This window comes from Haliotis rufescens, unplaced genomic scaffold (genome assembly GCF_023055435.1).
Source record: "Haliotis rufescens isolate VD_foot unplaced genomic scaffold, xgHalRufe1.0.p SCAF_6, whole genome shotgun sequence".
In the NCBI taxonomy this organism is placed as follows: Eukaryota; Metazoa; Mollusca; class Gastropoda; order Lepetellida; family Haliotidae; genus Haliotis; species Haliotis rufescens.
This window is the reverse complement of record NW_025964334.1, coordinates 19,136,405-19,152,411: the sequence shown is the minus strand read 5'-3', so window position 1 is coordinate 19,152,411 and position 16,007 is coordinate 19,136,405. Positions and strand designations below refer to the sequence as shown.

The following is a 16,007-nucleotide window of genomic DNA, read 5'->3' as shown; positions in this document are numbered from 1 at the left end:
AAATCTAGAAATTGAAAGAATAACACTTGATCAAGCACCATAGGTCTAATGAAAAATAAATAATTTACGCAAATGAAAGGATAATGGTGGGGCTACCTTAAGAAATGAGTCAAGAGTCAAGAGAATATATAATAATGGTAATAAAAGTTTATAAATGATTTACGATAACAGTAGTAGTAAGCTGAGCTCCGTCTTTTCATGTCCCTCTAATGTGGTTCCGTCTGTCTGCGCGCCGAATGTAATCCGAAGAGACGGCGCTCAGCTTCGGCACTGTGCATGCGGGAAAAATCAGAATCAATCTTCCCACCCGTATCGCGTCATATCGTTGGTCAGGGTAATTAAAATCCATAATCGAGTGAATCATTTCAAGGTTTCCTTGAAGGAAATTATGGTAGGCAGGCGATACAAACCCATCAATTGTTGTCCCCTGCCAGAACTGGTTTTACCTTGTTGATCATCTTCCATTTTTAATTCTTTTAGAACAGTGGCCTTCTCCTTTTTCTTTTTTTTAAAGAAACACTACTATCTGCAGCTTCAGTAGAGTGCAGGCAATGATAATTTAACTTGATTATGTAATTCATCACCATGAAATACAAGGGAGCAGTGATTTTTAATTTAGTGATTTTTAATTTTATTTAATAAAATACTGACATTTTATAATAATTTTGCCACATTTCTTCTCTCCCCCAAAACACAGTTTAGAGGCTGCCTGAGCTGTGGGTATAACAAATTAAAATTCAACTTATTTTACATTTATTTGGGAGGGATCAAGGTCATTTGCCTTACAAAACAAAACTCACTCGTCACATGGGATACCAGATGATCCATACCCACGGAGATTTATGCCCACTGAAAATAGCTAACTGGTCCAAAAATTCCTGTCCGAGCTGTACATGATTTGGAAATTCAAACTTTGTTTAGCTGACTCTTACACAAATTTGGATAACCCGTACATTAATCTAGATGATCCATACACAAATTTGGAGGACCCATACCCTTTTTAAAATTTTTGGTCATATATTCATATATGTAGCAAGTCGTTATTAAATCAAGATGTCCAAGATTGGATTGCATAACCAGTATAGACTGTAAAAAAACCCCAAGAAATATATATTCACAATCGTTTAAACACTGCACTCAATTCACATATTCTAGCATACAGTTTTGGCACTTTAATTTAATACACTGTCATGTACACTTTAACAGAATCATTACATAACACATTTCACAAAAATCATTTATTATTCGCACTATTTTCACACATTCAAACATTTTGAGCACTTTAATGGAAGTTCAATGGTCAATTTCAGTTTGTTCTTTCGTTTTTGGGGAAACTGATTAGAGTTACCTGCCCTTGATTATGAATTTGGATAAGAAAACTTCCGATGAGATTGGTTCCGAATGATGCTTCCGGGGTCCAGAAACTTAATACTTTTTTGTGTGGTCTAAATAAGAAAATCTTCCAAATTTAATAATTTCTAATGATTTCTGAAAAAATGAAAATTGACTGTCATTGGCTTGATATCATTTTGGTTATATATACTCCTTTCCAGACCAGCTTGGGGAATCTGGGTTGAAATAGGTCCCCAGCAACGTTTGCTGGTCGATTAAATGGATCAGGTGATCAGGCTTGGTGACGACGTAGGATCGTACCCTGACAATGTGGATCCTTGCTTCTTGCTCAATCACTGGATTATCTGCTCCAGATTCAATTACTTACAGACCACATCTGGAATATTGATGAGTATTGTATTAAGTAACAAACAAGTAAACAAAAAATCATTTCGAGATGATAAGGTGGTAATACATTAATCATTAGATTCCAAACCAGACACCTGACCCTAAGTTCCTACAAAGGGAGTTGCTTCATGTGTTCTCTTCTTGAATTAGGATGATTTTTAAAAATTTACAAATTAATATATCATTGACCAACTTCAACAAATTTTAATTAAAAATCCTGTCATGTTAAAAATTCAGGTTTGCAGAGCTCCAGATAAGCTGTGTATCTGCGTGAAATATGCATCAGAAATGCAGAAATACGCAGTAAAATAAAATCTGAGCGTATAAAAATGCAACGAACATTACAGATACGCTACAAAAACAAAACTTGTTCGTATCATCAAAATATTGTGAAGTAACCCTGCGTATTCGATTAGCAAATCAGCAACTTATTTTGAAAATATAAACAGGCATTCCGTCAACCTTGCCAAACTCCACGATGACAGTTACGTCATGATCATTTGCCATCACACTTTCTTGTGGAAGTATCGTGGTATTTTTGAGTCCTATAAAGCTCTCGAACCCACATGACACCAGTTTGCAGGACTATATGAATAGTGTTTTTAAATATTTAACTTAAATAACCACATGTGTAAAAACTAGTGGGTAACAGAAATTTGAATACCCAGATAGAATTACTGATACCCAATGATTTTAAAATGCATGGGTAAAATACCCACAACACCAAAAGCTAAATTGGAGCTCTGGGTTTGGCCCATAAAGAAATGTTGGAATTGGTCAAAATAAATATTAATAAAATTTATCTTCATTTGTTTGGTTACACGAGATTATTAAATAGATCCAATATTTTGTTGATCATGTTTGAAGTTTCCCTGGAACAGTTTCTCCATTTTCTTTTTTAAAGTGATGCTATAAGTTGTAGCAGTATCACAAGGGGGACATACAGGTTTAAGCATCCCCCTAACTGTGCTATGTCATGCAATCTCATTAAAATCAGATCTTAGTTCTTGCTGCCGCTAAACAAAGATCTGAGGACATCCCATTATGGGTCACGTCAGACCGACCTTTTGCAAACTCTGACCGACCAATGGAATTACTGACAAGAAGTCGATATTAGCCAATCAGAAGGCAGCTTTCTCGTGCTTTACGGCACTGATTTCAAATTGGCGACTACACTTCGAAACATATTTTGACAAATTCTCGTTTAAAAATTTGAAACCTGAACAAAAGAACATTCTCAAATGGCTAATATATGGTCTAGATTATATAGATTCAGTCGTTAAGCCCGTAACTATCGTTCGGAATACCCCGTTTTAAAGTTTTCGAGGCTGCATGAGGAGAAATCACATTCCGACTGTCACTTTCATGATCTGGTAAGCGACGCTCTGATTGGTCGGATGAAAGGTCGTTCTGACGTGACCCCTAATGGGATGTCCTCAGATCTTTGTTTAGCGGTAGCGAGAACTAAGATCTGATTTTAATGAGATTGTATGTCATGTGGCTTTCATTGACTTGGAAAAAGCGTGCAGTTTTTTGTTTCGAAGCAGGGTATAAGGGATGTATTCCGCCTCTCAGAAATCCACCCTGTCTTGTTCTTGGCGGGGTATAAAGGATTTCTTATGCTGAGAAATCTATTTCTCTCCAAGATCACATGAACCAATCACATCTCATCATTCTGACCTGACGATCATTGATGTCATTCTAAACATTTCATTAATCTAAATAATCTCTGAAAACATATTAGCTGACTTCACAGGAGATTTCTGCATTTAATTTGTTGTTGGTTTGGAAAAGCTTATGCTATTTTACTCAAACCACATCGCAACAACTTTCAGATTAATCTCAGAATGAACAACAGAAACTCAAAGACCCAAAACTGCCACTGACGAAGCATGATGAACACTGTTGATGAGGATGTTTTGTCCCGGCTAAACGCTGGTGAGGTTAAGGTCCCACCTGACAAACCTGAGGCTGACCTGCTTCGGGTTCCACGCCAAGAGGTAGAAATCTCGAAATGCAGCAGTGAGAATACTCACCAGGTGAAGCAGCTGATGGATCAGGTAGGATTTTTGATTGTTATGTCACATTTTTTACCTGATACTTGTAGGGTCTCCAGATTGTAAACCACTAGTTTTCTTGGTCTGGACCTCTTCATCCATATTTCACTCCCTGTGGACATTCTGTGGTCGTGACATAGTATGCCCCTTTACCCCTTTACCCCATGCTGGTCTCCCTGTGGGGATTCAAGGGCAGAATAGATCCCCAGTATACGATGTCTCCCTGTGAGGATTCAAGGGCAGAATAGATCCCCAGTATGTGATGTCTCCCTGTGGGGATTCAAGGGCAGAATAGATCCCCAGTATCCAATGTCTCCCTGTGGGGATTCAAGGGCAGAATAGATCCCCAGTATGTGATGTCTCCCTGTGGGGATTCAAGGGCAGAATAGATCCCCAGTATGTGATGTCTCCCTGTGGGGATTCAAGGGCAGATTAGATCCCCAGTATACGATGTCTCCCTGTGGGGATTCAAGGGCAGAATAGATCCCCAGTATGTGATGTCTCCCTGTGGGGATTCAAGGGCAGAATAGATCCCCAGTATCCAATGTCTCCCTGTGGGGATTCAAGGGCAGAATAGATCCCCAGTATATGATGTCTCCCTATGGGGATTCAAGGGCAGAATAGATCCCAAGTATCCAATGTCTCACTGTGGGGATTCAAGGGCAGAATAGTTCTCCAGTATCCAATGTCTCCCTGTGGGGATTCAAGGGCAGAATAGATCCCCAGTATCCAATGTCTCCCTGTGGGGATTCAAGGGCAGAATAGATCCCCAGTATACGATGTCTTCCTGTGGGGATTCAAGGGCAGAATAGATCCCCAGTATCCAATGTCTCCCTGTTGGGATTCAAGGGCAGAATAGTTCCCCAGTATCCAATGTCTCCCTGTGGGGATTCAAGGGCAGAATAGATCCCAAGTATACGATGTCTCCCTGTGGGGATTCAAGGGCAGAATAGATCCCCAGTGTCCAATGTCTCGCTGTGGGGATTCAAGGGCAGAATAGATCCCCAGTGTCCAATGTCTCGCTGTGGGGATTCAAGGGCAGAATAGATCCCCAGTATCCAATGTCTCCCTGTGGGGATTCAAGGGCAGAATAGATCCCCAGTATCCAATGTCTCCCTGTGGGGATTCAAGGGCAGAATAGATCCCCAGTATACAATGTCTTGCTGTGGGGATTCAAGGGCAGAATAGATCCCCAGTATCCAATGTCTCCCTGTTGGGATTCAAGGGCAGAATAGTTCTCCAGTATCCAATGTCTCCCTGTGGGGATTCAAGGGCAGAATAGATCCCAAGTATACGATGTCTCCCTGTGGGGATTCAAGGGCAGAATAGATCCCCAGTGTCCAATGTCTCGCTGTGGGGATTCAAGGGCAGAATAGATTCCCAGTATCCAATGTCTCGCTGTGGGGATTCAAGGGCAGAATAGATCCCCAGTATCCAATGTCTCCCTGTGGGGATTCAAGGGCAGAATAGATCCCCAGTATGTGATGTCTCCCTGTGGGGATTCAAGGGCAGAATAGATCCCCAGTATACGATGTCTCCCTGTGGGGATTCAAGGGCAGAATAGATCCCCAGTATGTGATGTCTCCCTGTGGGGATTCAAGGGCAGAATAGATCCCCAGTATCCAATGTCTCCCTGTGGGGATTCAAGGGCAGAATAGATCCCCAGTATACGATGTCTCCCTATGGGGATTCAAGGGCAGAATAGATCCCAAGTATCCAATGTCTCACTGTGGGGATTCAAGGGCAGAATAGTTCTCCAGTATCCAATGTCTCCCTGTGGGGATTCAAGGGCAGAATAGATCCCCAGTATCCAATGTCTCCCTGTGGGGATTCAAGGGCAGAATAGATCCCCAGTATACGATGTCTTGCTGTGGGGATTCAAGGGCAGAATAGATCCCCAGTATCCAATGTCTCCCTGTGGGGATTCAAGGGCAGAATAGTTCCCCAGTATCCAATGTCTCCCTGTGGGGATTCAAGGGCAGAATAGATCCCAAGTATACGATGTCTCCCTGTGGGGATTCAAGGGCAGAATAGATTCCCAGTGTCCAATGTCTCGCTGTGGGGATTCAAGGGCAGAATAGATCCCCAGTTTCCAATGTCTCGCTGTGGGGATTCAAGGGCAGAATAGATCCCCAGTATCCAATGTCTCCCTGTGGGGATTCAAGGGCAGAATAGATCCCCAGTATAAGATGTTTGTTTGTGGTATTATGATGTGTACCTTACAGGACCGTAAGTGCAATCAAAAAGCAATCAATTTATAACAAAATCAGCTTCCTTTTGTCAGAAACTCGAATCTAAAGGAGATAAAACTGAGAAAAACAAAACAAATGAACGAGAAAATTCCGGCATATTCTTCCCAGTGAGTTGAGGCTACATGCAGGTGATGATGACAAGTTTCACATTCCGTTAACTCATCATAATCTTCTGTACAGTTGTCGAGGGTGGAATATTTTCGCAGTAAGATCTCTCAGCCTCTCTGGTCATACATCTAAAAGCAGCAAGAAAACGTAATTGCAAATTATTACTTGCAAGTGATTCCATGACATTTGATTACACGGTAAACACAATTTTAAGGATAATAACTTCTTTAATACTGCTTGACAACAGTATAAGGATCTATACCGAAACGTCGCTTTTTCCAGTATTAAAGAAGTTGTTATCCATAAAATTGTGTCTACCTCGTCAACCGTCAACTTCTAAGTAATGCCTATCAAACAAGACATTTGATTAGCTAACCGTAAACTAAAAAAAATAAAAAATATGGTGATGCCCCCAAACAAACTACTGTCCTGATTGGCTGATAATAGAATAGGAAGGACTTTTGCTTCATTTGTATACTGGACGTTGTCGCTGATGTCGTATTGTTGTCTACAGTTTTTTGTGTTAGTGATAAATAAACAGTCTGTGAAATTATTATTGTTGACATATTTATTCATAAGAATTGACTTCAATATGTTTTTAAATTTACACCTCCATAAAAGTAAAAAGGACATCTTCCCGAGGCAAGGGAGTTAACTAACTATAAAAGTCCAGTTTCCACCCTTGCTGAACTAGACTGACCAGTGGTTATTACAAGTTGTGTCCCTTTTCTGCCCCTCCTATGGGCCAATCTTGTATCTCTTGCATTTGCTTCAAACAATGGTGGTGCCGAGTCAAGATGATCTGATCAATAATCAAGATCTCGAATTTGATAAAACGGGTCTTACATCACACAGTGCATCAAATCATGTGAGCACCTTGACTAAAAACACGAAAAGATTTGAAAAATATCTATTGACGCTGAGTTGGCAGTGCACATGTTTTGCAAATCCTGCAATCAACCGAAATCTGCACGATTTTGTAACACGATTTTGATTGGACTATGTATGCATAGACTCGTTAGTCCAGCCAAAATATAACTCCATAATACCAGCCTAGTTCGGCATGGATGGAGACTTGACTTTTATGGTCAGTTAACTCACTTGCCTCGGGAAGATGGAGCTACTTGGCTCTATATAACTTAGTATTTGTGCTACAAATCAAGTTACAAACATAAGTCCAGATATACAAAGAACACTTTTTATAGCCAGACAGTGTAATTACATGACTAATTTGCGTACATCAGTATGGATTTGTTGACATGGTATTTCCGGTGTTACGCGCTCACGGTAATGTCTTTCCATGGGTGAAAAACATCAAAACTCATTAATTCGTGTATTCTGTGTTTTTGGGAAAAAAAGTGTGCACTTTACTCAAGAAAATACGGTATTAGAGTTTACTTGTCGATGAAAGTCAATTAATTGTCACACTTATTTTACCTATCCGTTCTTCATAACATTCTTCCTTTATTCAGACTGATATTGTCTCTGATTTTGGTCTTCCTGCGACACAACAAATGTTCAGTGGACAAAGTGATTCTTTACCTGCTTCAACTGGATCTTTAGACGGTAATTCAATTATAAATGTTTGTTTATTTGCAATTTATCATGCCACTTGACTTACAAAATATTATATTAAGATTAGACACAATAAATTAATTATTTTGATTTTGATTTGAATTAATAAACAAATTTGGGGCAAGTTGCATTTTAATATATTTATACTGCTCCAAAAAAGTTAAAGACCTGATTCTTTCATATGACGGAGTTAATCCTTCAGGCCATGACAGATTTACTTGTGTCATATGAAAGAATTGGGCGTTCTTTAACTTCTTTTGAGTGGTATATTTATTATTGCACCAATTGGGCAAGTGGTCTGTGTACATTCAACAGAATGTTTGGTTGTATTGTATTGTATTTGTCTGCATTCTAAAATCCCATATGAAGAACATGTGTGCGTGTATTGCCACTCCAAAGGATTAACTCTAATTGAGGATGAGTATCATGTATTGTCAATCTCTGACAGATACCGAGCTGAAAGAAGAGAATGCTTTGCTGAAAGTTAAATCAACTTTAGCACATTTCAACAGTTTTTAAAACTTATGTCAACAAACTCCACAAGAACTTTAAAACAGATTGGACTATTTCTATCTAAAGTTATGACTATACGTAACTCATCACTGTTCTAACGTATTTAAAACTATTTGTCTTAACATAACGCCATAGTATATAAGCATGTATGATCTACATTATGTTAACATGTATTATGGGCTGGAGGCCTGATTACTGAATAAATCTGTCTGTCTGTCTGTATTTGTCTGTGGTGTATTTAATTAAGTACAGAAAGCAAGAAAGGCATGTCATGATTTGTGTTGTCTGTTGGTACTTGGTGTGAGGTGGGGTGTTTGGTAGTCAAGTTGATGGTAATGTAAATTTAATAATTTAACCGCAGGTAAATTTTTGCAATATTGCAAAAAGTGGCATTGAACATCACAATGTTTTAGAATCTGTGTGTAACCAATTAAAACATCAACTTAACCCATGAAAATTAAAAATATTGTAAGTCATACAAGTCAACATTTTAACATGTGAATTGTTTGTTTTTAGGCCAATGAATAATCTTTTTGTTTTGTCCAGCAAAAAATTGTTTTTGTATCAGTTTTATGAATGTCTTGATTTTATTGAAACGTAGCTATTCCCTGCTTTAGATATGAAACTATTTGGCTGTGAAATATTATATTCATTTTTTATCGTCTGAAAAAACAACCCAAAACCAAAAGTGTGATTACATGTTAATTTTGAAATTAAACTTCAGCAGACATGGATCAGTAAAACGTTTTTATAAAATTCCTACTTGTATGTTTTCAGATCCTGTATGGCTAACAGTAGAAAACTGTAAAAGAGCCATGTTGTTCACTGCAACGATAGAATCTGACTTCTTCAACAGTGGATTTGTTTCTTCATCGAATCGAGCACTCCCGGAGATGGACCGAAGAGTCCTAACGCTAGCTGCAACGACGGATGTTGTAGAAGGTGTATTCTTCTCGATCGCCTTCATGAAGGGGTCCACGATGTATGTGCGTTATTTTGAAAGCGGATGCCTTTCTGGTGCTATGTCATCCATGACTGAGGTTCTTCAGAAATCGGAATCCACAGTCACACAACTTTTCCGTTATAGGTAGATATTGTTAAATAATATTTAAACATATGAAAAGGGTCCCATGATGTATGTGCGCTATTTTGAAACTGAATGCCTCTCTTAGGGCTGGGACGAGTCCAAATTTACTACCCGGGTACCCGCTATCTTATTACCCGACCCTACCCGGGTACCCGCTGTAGATATTTAGAGGTAGGTATAACCTGTGTATGGGAAAGTTTGACCTTAGTCCTGGCAAATCGTATTTAGATACACCTGTAAAATGATCTGGTCATGCATACACTGAAGTTTTATCTTTATTCAAACATATAAAAGTCAGAAGGATTGGGTGCATTGTCAGAAAGAAATGGGAACATTAGTGACTTATTGTGTAACTGTAGAGTTTTTAGTTTTTGTCATTAAAAAATATATCACTAGACTAACCACGGTCCGGGTAGTCCTGTGGGTACCCGGGTCCTAGTCAGGACCCACCCGACCCGAGTACCCGAGTTAATAATCCCAACCTTTGCCTCTTTGGTGCCAACTTTTCTGTGATAGGTAAACCTGGTTTTATAATACTCAAACATACAATATGATAATGCAGAAATGATTTCACCAATGCTCAGTGTTATCAGGTCAATATAACACAATATGCTTTATTCTATATTGATTTTATCATGATTATTGTTTCAAAAATTGTTTTAAATTGTTAAGCTACTAATATGAAGTTGGATCCCGTATTGAGTAAAGATCTTTTCATTGTTCACACCAACCAAGATCAGGTTACTGTTATGGATGCCTTAAAATGAACATCAGTTATCAGAGAATGTATACATATTTCATAAATGCCATACATTGACCCAAAAAGTCAAATTTGTGGTTGAGTATTATACGTCAACATATTGTTTTCACTTATGTCTATGATGATAAAATCCAAATTATGCACACACAAATATCCTTTATGTTGTCAGAATTTTCACCCAAGAAGACTTGGACATGAAAATACAACATCTGAAACATGCAGCTACTAACAGAAGCAGATCACACACTGAAGATGGGGACACAGGTATGGATACTGCTGGTTTTTATAGCATCAAGAAAAAGCCTGAGGGACAGTAAAAAGTCAACATTAGATGCATATTAAAAGGTTATTTATACAGTTCAACTGTAAAATGGGGCGGTCGGGTAGTCTGGTGGTTAAAGCGTTCGCTTGTCACGCTGAAAACCCGGGTTCGATTCCCGACATGGGTACAATGTGTGAAGCCCATTTCTGGTGTCCCCCGCCGTGATATTGCTGGAATATTGCTAAAAGCGGCGTAAAATCAAACTCACTCACTCACTCACTCAACTGTAAAACCTAGGGCTTTCAATTCAAATGTGTGAAACCTCAAAGTAGGTCTTACAATTTATATGTAAAACCTCCAAGCAGGTCTCACTTGAAAGAGGATTCAAAAACTGTTTTAGCTCACCTGACTGAAAGTAGTCTCAAGTCAAAAAAGTTCAACACATCAATTTTATGTCATCTGTAAAAGGTGAGCTTCTGTACATCGTGTCTGTGTTTATGGAAACTTAATTAGTAGGTTTAATAATAGAGTGAGTGAGTGAGTTGGGTTTAACGCCGCTCTTTACAGTAGTCCAGTTATATCGCGTGTCAGCTTAATGTGGGAGGAAAGCCCAAAGTGATGCAGGTCTCAGACGTTTACCACTTCGGTGAAACCCATGAGCACGGGTATGGTGCTGACAAACCTAGAAACATAATCAAGGCGAACCGGGATTCGGGATAGGTGACCCGTTATTTTGTGTTCAATGCCTAACATCGGTAATGTGTTTATTCCAATTTGCTGCAGTTATGTTACTGGTCAAATGGGTAAATAGAAGACATCGAAATGACGGATCTGAAGTACTCCAGCTATGCTCATATATGATTTTCTGAGTAATTTGAGACCAAATATTCTTTTAACCAGTTTTATTCACAAATATTTTAAACAAAATACACGCGCTCTATGGTGGCCTGGAATGTTTCACTTGACTTCAGCTGACTGTCCCAGGTTTTACATGCTGAAATAGACCAACGAACATACATGAGATCTTTCATTGCAAACAATATAGAAGGTGAGGTGAGGCAGGGTTTAGCGTCACGTTAAAGATCATTGCACTTACACAGCGCCGTGAGTGAGTGAGTTGGGTTTCACGCCGCTTTAAACAATATTACAGTTATATCGCGGCGTGTCAGCTTAATGTGGGAGGAAAGCCCAAAGTGATGCAGGTCTCAGACGTTTACCACTTTGGTGAAACCCATGAGCATGGGTATGGTGCTGACAAACCTAAAAAAATAACTGGGGCGAATCGGGATTCGAACCCACAATAATAGGTTTCTGGTGTGCCCAAGGGATGCAACTCTGCACAGCGAATCGCGGCGCCTTAGACGACTGGGCCACCCGTGCCCCCGTGCGGCAAAGTAATCATAGAAGCATTTTTTGTTTGTTTGCTGTTTAACGCCGCACTCATCAATATTCTAGCTAAATATTCTGTAAATAATCCAGTCTGGACCAGACAATCCAGTGATGTATATCATGAGCATTGATCCATGCAATTGGGATACGATGACATGCATCAACCAAGTCAGGGAGCCTGACCACCTGATCCTGTTAGTCGCAAATTATGACAAGCATGGGTTGCTGAAGACCTATTCTAACACAGATATTCACGTGTTAAGGGTGAAAACATCCTGCACAGTGGGGTAGTCCAGTGGGCAAAGTGATAGCTCATCATATCAAAAAGTTTGATTCTCCACATGGTACTATATGTAATTATTGATGTCTGCTGCTGAACTTTAGGTTGAACCTGTCATGTATGGATGGGCATCAAAAGCTAACAAGGAGGCAGAAGATATTTCAGAGCTTATTAATGTTCAATGCACATTGTTACATCATGGCTGTCAGTTCATACTAAAACTTTGAATGGGAATTACTCTGAAAAAGGATTTAGAGTAACATATAAATTGTGAATAAATTTTACTAAAACAAAATACAGTAAACTACGGTTATAATGAACTAAAAAGGACCACCATAGTTTGTTATAACCGTAGTTTGTTATATGCATATATACAGCCTATGTATCGCAAATGGACAGGACCCAAGAACAGATTGTTATATTCGTCAGTTCGTTATGAATGTAGTTTACTTGTATGTTACAGAACATGACTCAATCACTCACTTTTACAGGACTCAAGAGACAACGCTACAGCCAGTATTTTCGAACAAAATACAATGGGTGTAAGGATGCGTTCGACCGTTTGTCTCTCCTTGCTCTGTCGGACTTTCGGAGCAGCTTCCAGGTGTCATCAGTGATTTTTCACTGCATCAAGAAATTTGCAGATGAAAATCATACAGACAGGTATGCATGATATCATCCAAGTGAGCATGGCCCATTCCTACAACACTGCTGAACAGATCACTATCACATTTCTTGAACATGTTCTGGACTTACTCACAGTGTGTGAGTGAATTCGCTTTATGTCACGGCAAAGATGTATATACTGAATATCGCTGTGTATAAAGCAATCCCACGTTTAAGGCACCCCCCCTGTACACGCCTTCAAAATCGACCCAAAATCCTATACCCCGTCTAGTAAGCAACCATGAATGAAGCACATCAAACGCGCGCACACAAACCTTATATATACATCTATATAAGTCTTTGATCACGCCACGGTTCACTGGGCAGAGTTGCGTCCCTTCGGCACCCCAGAAACCTATGATAGTGGGTTTGAATCCCAGTTCACCCTGATTATGTTTCTAGGTTTGTCAGCACCATACCCGTGTCCCTGGGTTTCACCGAAGTGGTAAACGTCTGAGACCTGCATCACTTCAGGCTTTTCTCCCACATTAAGCTGACACGCCGTGATATAACTGGAATACTGTTAAAAGCAGCTTTAAAAGCCAACTCACTCACTCAATCTCTGTAAGTTAGGTTATGGGTATTATTGTACCTATTTTCAGTCACTGGTTTGCTGTTCCAGGTTTAGTTATCCATAGGCAGTGATATAGCTGAAATATTTGTGGGATCATAAGTAGATAAGATTCTCATATGCCATGCCATGAGAGATTTTAAGACGTTTTTGTATTTTTCATTTTGTATTATTCCAACAGGCCCCTACACATATTTGGTCTCAGAGCCACTGCTCCCTACAGCCAAGTTCTGAAGACACACAGGTTCAAACAGCATCCTGTTGCTGAGTCTGTTGATTTCAAGAACTTAAAGGAAGAAATTAAGCCTAAGACTATTGAGGAGGAGTTTGACATCTTGTCCTCCATGTCAAATTATCACTGGAAGATCGATCGTTCCGTGCATATGTTGCAGTATTTTTCCACTGGTGACATCAAGACAAGGAAGTCTCCTGCTTCAATTAGGAATAAAATAATATATGCCTTAAGAGCAGGTTGCCAAGACAAATACAGAAGCAGTGTGAAGATGCTTTCTGACCAATACATCTCAATCTTACCCTGGGCTCCAAGGCTGGTTAAGAAACGGCACAGTGATGAACTTGTTGGGAGAGTGAAACGCTTTGCCAATTCTTTCATTCTACCAAAGCCCACAGTCCCAAATGTCACTCTTGACAACTCATTGAGAGGCCTTCAAACTGTTGAAGATGGCACTACTCTGCATCCGGGCCCTCAGAAACAAAGCCTCCTTGCTAACCCTGTGAGGAGAGAAACCTGTCCTGTCATTCTACCAAAGCCAATTGTCACTGGTGTCACTCAACCTACATCACTGCTCACCAACTCATCAATAGGCCCCAGTCAAGATGGGTCTACTCTGCATCAGGGTCCTAAGAAAAGATGCCTCCTGGCTAACCCTGTGAGGAGAGAAACCTGTTCTGTCATTCTACCAAAGCCAATTGTCACTGGTGTCACTCAACCTACATCACTGCTCACCAACTCATCAATAGGCCCGAGTCAAGGTGGGTCTACTCTGCATCAGGGTCCTAAGAAAAGGTGCCTCCTGGCTAGCCCTGTGCGGAGAGAGACACCAGTAACTTTTAACAATTCTGTCATTCTACCAAAGCCCACAGACACAACTCGTGTCAGTCAAACTACATCACTCCTCACCAACTCATCAATAGGCCCGAGTCAAAATGGCTGTTCTCTCCATCAAGGTCCTAAGAAACAAAGCCTTCTTTCTTATGCTCTGAGGAAAGAAACCTTTGACAATTCTGTGATTCTACCGAAGCCCACAGTCACCACTAGTGTCACTCAACCTACATCACTGCTCAACAACTCATCAATAGGCCCGAGTCAAGATGGCTCTACTCTGCATAAGGGACCTGCAAAAAGGAAATGCCTGCTCACTAAGCCTGTCAGGCACCCACCAGTAACTGTTAACAATTCTGTGATTCTACCAAAGCCCACAGACGCAACTCGTGTCACTCAACCTACATCACTCCTCAACAACTCATCAATAGGCCCGAGTCAAAATGGCTGTTCTCTCCATCAAGGTCCTAAGAAACAAAGCCTTCTTTCTAATGCTCTGAGGAAAGAAACCTTTGACAATTCTGTGATTCTACCGAAGCCCACAGTCACCACAAGTGTCACTCAACCTACATCACTGCTCAACAACTCATCAATAGGCCCGAGTCAAAATGGCTCTACTCTGCATAAGGGACCTGCAAAAAGGAAATGCCTGCTCACTAAGCCTGTCAGGCAAGACCCACCAGTAACTGTTAACAATTCTGTGATTCTACCAAAGCCCACAGTCACCACTAGTGTCGCTCTACCTACCAACTCATCAAAAGGCCTTAGTCAAAATGGCTCTACTCTGCACCAGGGCCCTATACAAATGAAATGCCTGCCCACTAGGCCTCTGGTGGGAGACACGTCAGTAACCTTTAACAATTCTATCCTTCTACCTCTGTCGACAGTCACTACTAGTGTCGCTCTGTGTCAGGATAATTCCTTCAGAAAGGAAGTAAGTCATGATTGTTATATCCAAAGAGGAATGTTCAAGTCGCTGTCATTTTGTAAAGTGACACTGCTTCACGAAGAAGATGATGATAACACACTTCTTCAGTATTCTTGGATTTAGTGTTCCTCAAAAGGTTACCATGGTTACTGTGTGCAAGGGTTGGGTGGATCCTGAGTAGGACCCGGGTACACACAGGACTACCCATGGACCCATGGTTAGTCATGTGGTATATGATTTAATGACAATACACCATGGTTATACTACAAGTCACTAATGTTCGCCTTTCATCTTGAATGTGCACCCATTCCTTTTGATATTTAGGGGCGGTCGGGTAGCCTAGTGGTTAAAGCGTTTGCTCGTCACGCTGAAGACCCGGGTTCGATTCCCAACATGGGCACAATGTGTGAAGCCCATTTCTGGTGTCCCCCGCCGTGATATTGCTGGAATATTGCTAAAAGCGGCGTAAAACCATACTAAATCACTCACTATAACTTTAGTCAACTTCAGTGTATGAATGACCATATTCGTTTAATAGGTGTATCTAAATAGTTTTTGCCATGGTTCCGGTGAAACAATTTCCAACATTTTGTAGCCAACTCTGGAGAGGTACAGTGGCTACAGTAGGGCCAGGTAGGGGTGGGTAGCTGGGGGTAAGTTTGGACTCCTCCCACCCCAAGTGTGTACCATGTTTACAGGGACTGCTGAATGTGTTTATGATACAATTTGAGTTCCTGTTAGTTCCCAGCAACTCTT

General features: G+C 40.4%; 1 protein-coding gene across 5 annotated transcripts; it reads left to right on the top strand.

Moving 5' to 3' along the window:
- Positions 1-5: 5 nt before the first annotated feature.
- Positions 6-15,692, top strand: LOC124122964. Of its 5 annotated transcripts, none has more exons than XM_046486179.2 (7): positions 6-137; positions 3,576-3,800; positions 7,630-7,723; positions 9,023-9,332; positions 10,262-10,356; positions 12,515-12,686; positions 13,442-15,692. In XM_046486179.2, the coding sequence occupies exons 2-7, from the start codon at positions 3,633-3,635 to the stop codon at positions 15,372-15,374; spliced, it is 2,772 nt and encodes a 923-aa protein (XP_046342135.2). In that variant the 5' UTR covers positions 6-137; positions 3,576-3,632; the 3' UTR covers positions 15,375-15,692. The 5 variants fall into 5 exon arrangements, with proteins under 5 accessions (XP_046342135.2, XP_046342136.2, XP_046342134.2 ...); XM_046486180.2 differs by lacking the exon at positions 6-137 and adding an exon at positions 158-328; XM_046486178.2 differs by lacking the exon at positions 6-137 and adding an exon at positions 158-334.
- The last annotated feature ends 315 nt before the right edge of the window (positions 15,693-16,007 follow it).

What these genes read in the sequence shown, in the direction of transcription:
- LOC124122964 (XM_046486179.2), top strand. Translation starts at nt 3,633, where the DNA reads ATGATGAACACTGTTGATGAGGATGTTTTGTCCCGGCTAAACGCTGGT. An exon ending in TTCAACTGGATCTTTAGACG is followed by an intron (nt 7,724 to 9,022) that starts GTAATTCAATTA and finishes GTATGTTTTCAG; the next exon opens with ATCCTGTATGGCTAACAGTA. An exon ending in ACACAACTTTTCCGTTATAG is followed by an intron (nt 9,333 to 10,261) that starts GTAGATATTGTT and finishes TTATGTTGTCAG; the next exon opens with AATTTTCACCCAAGAAGACT.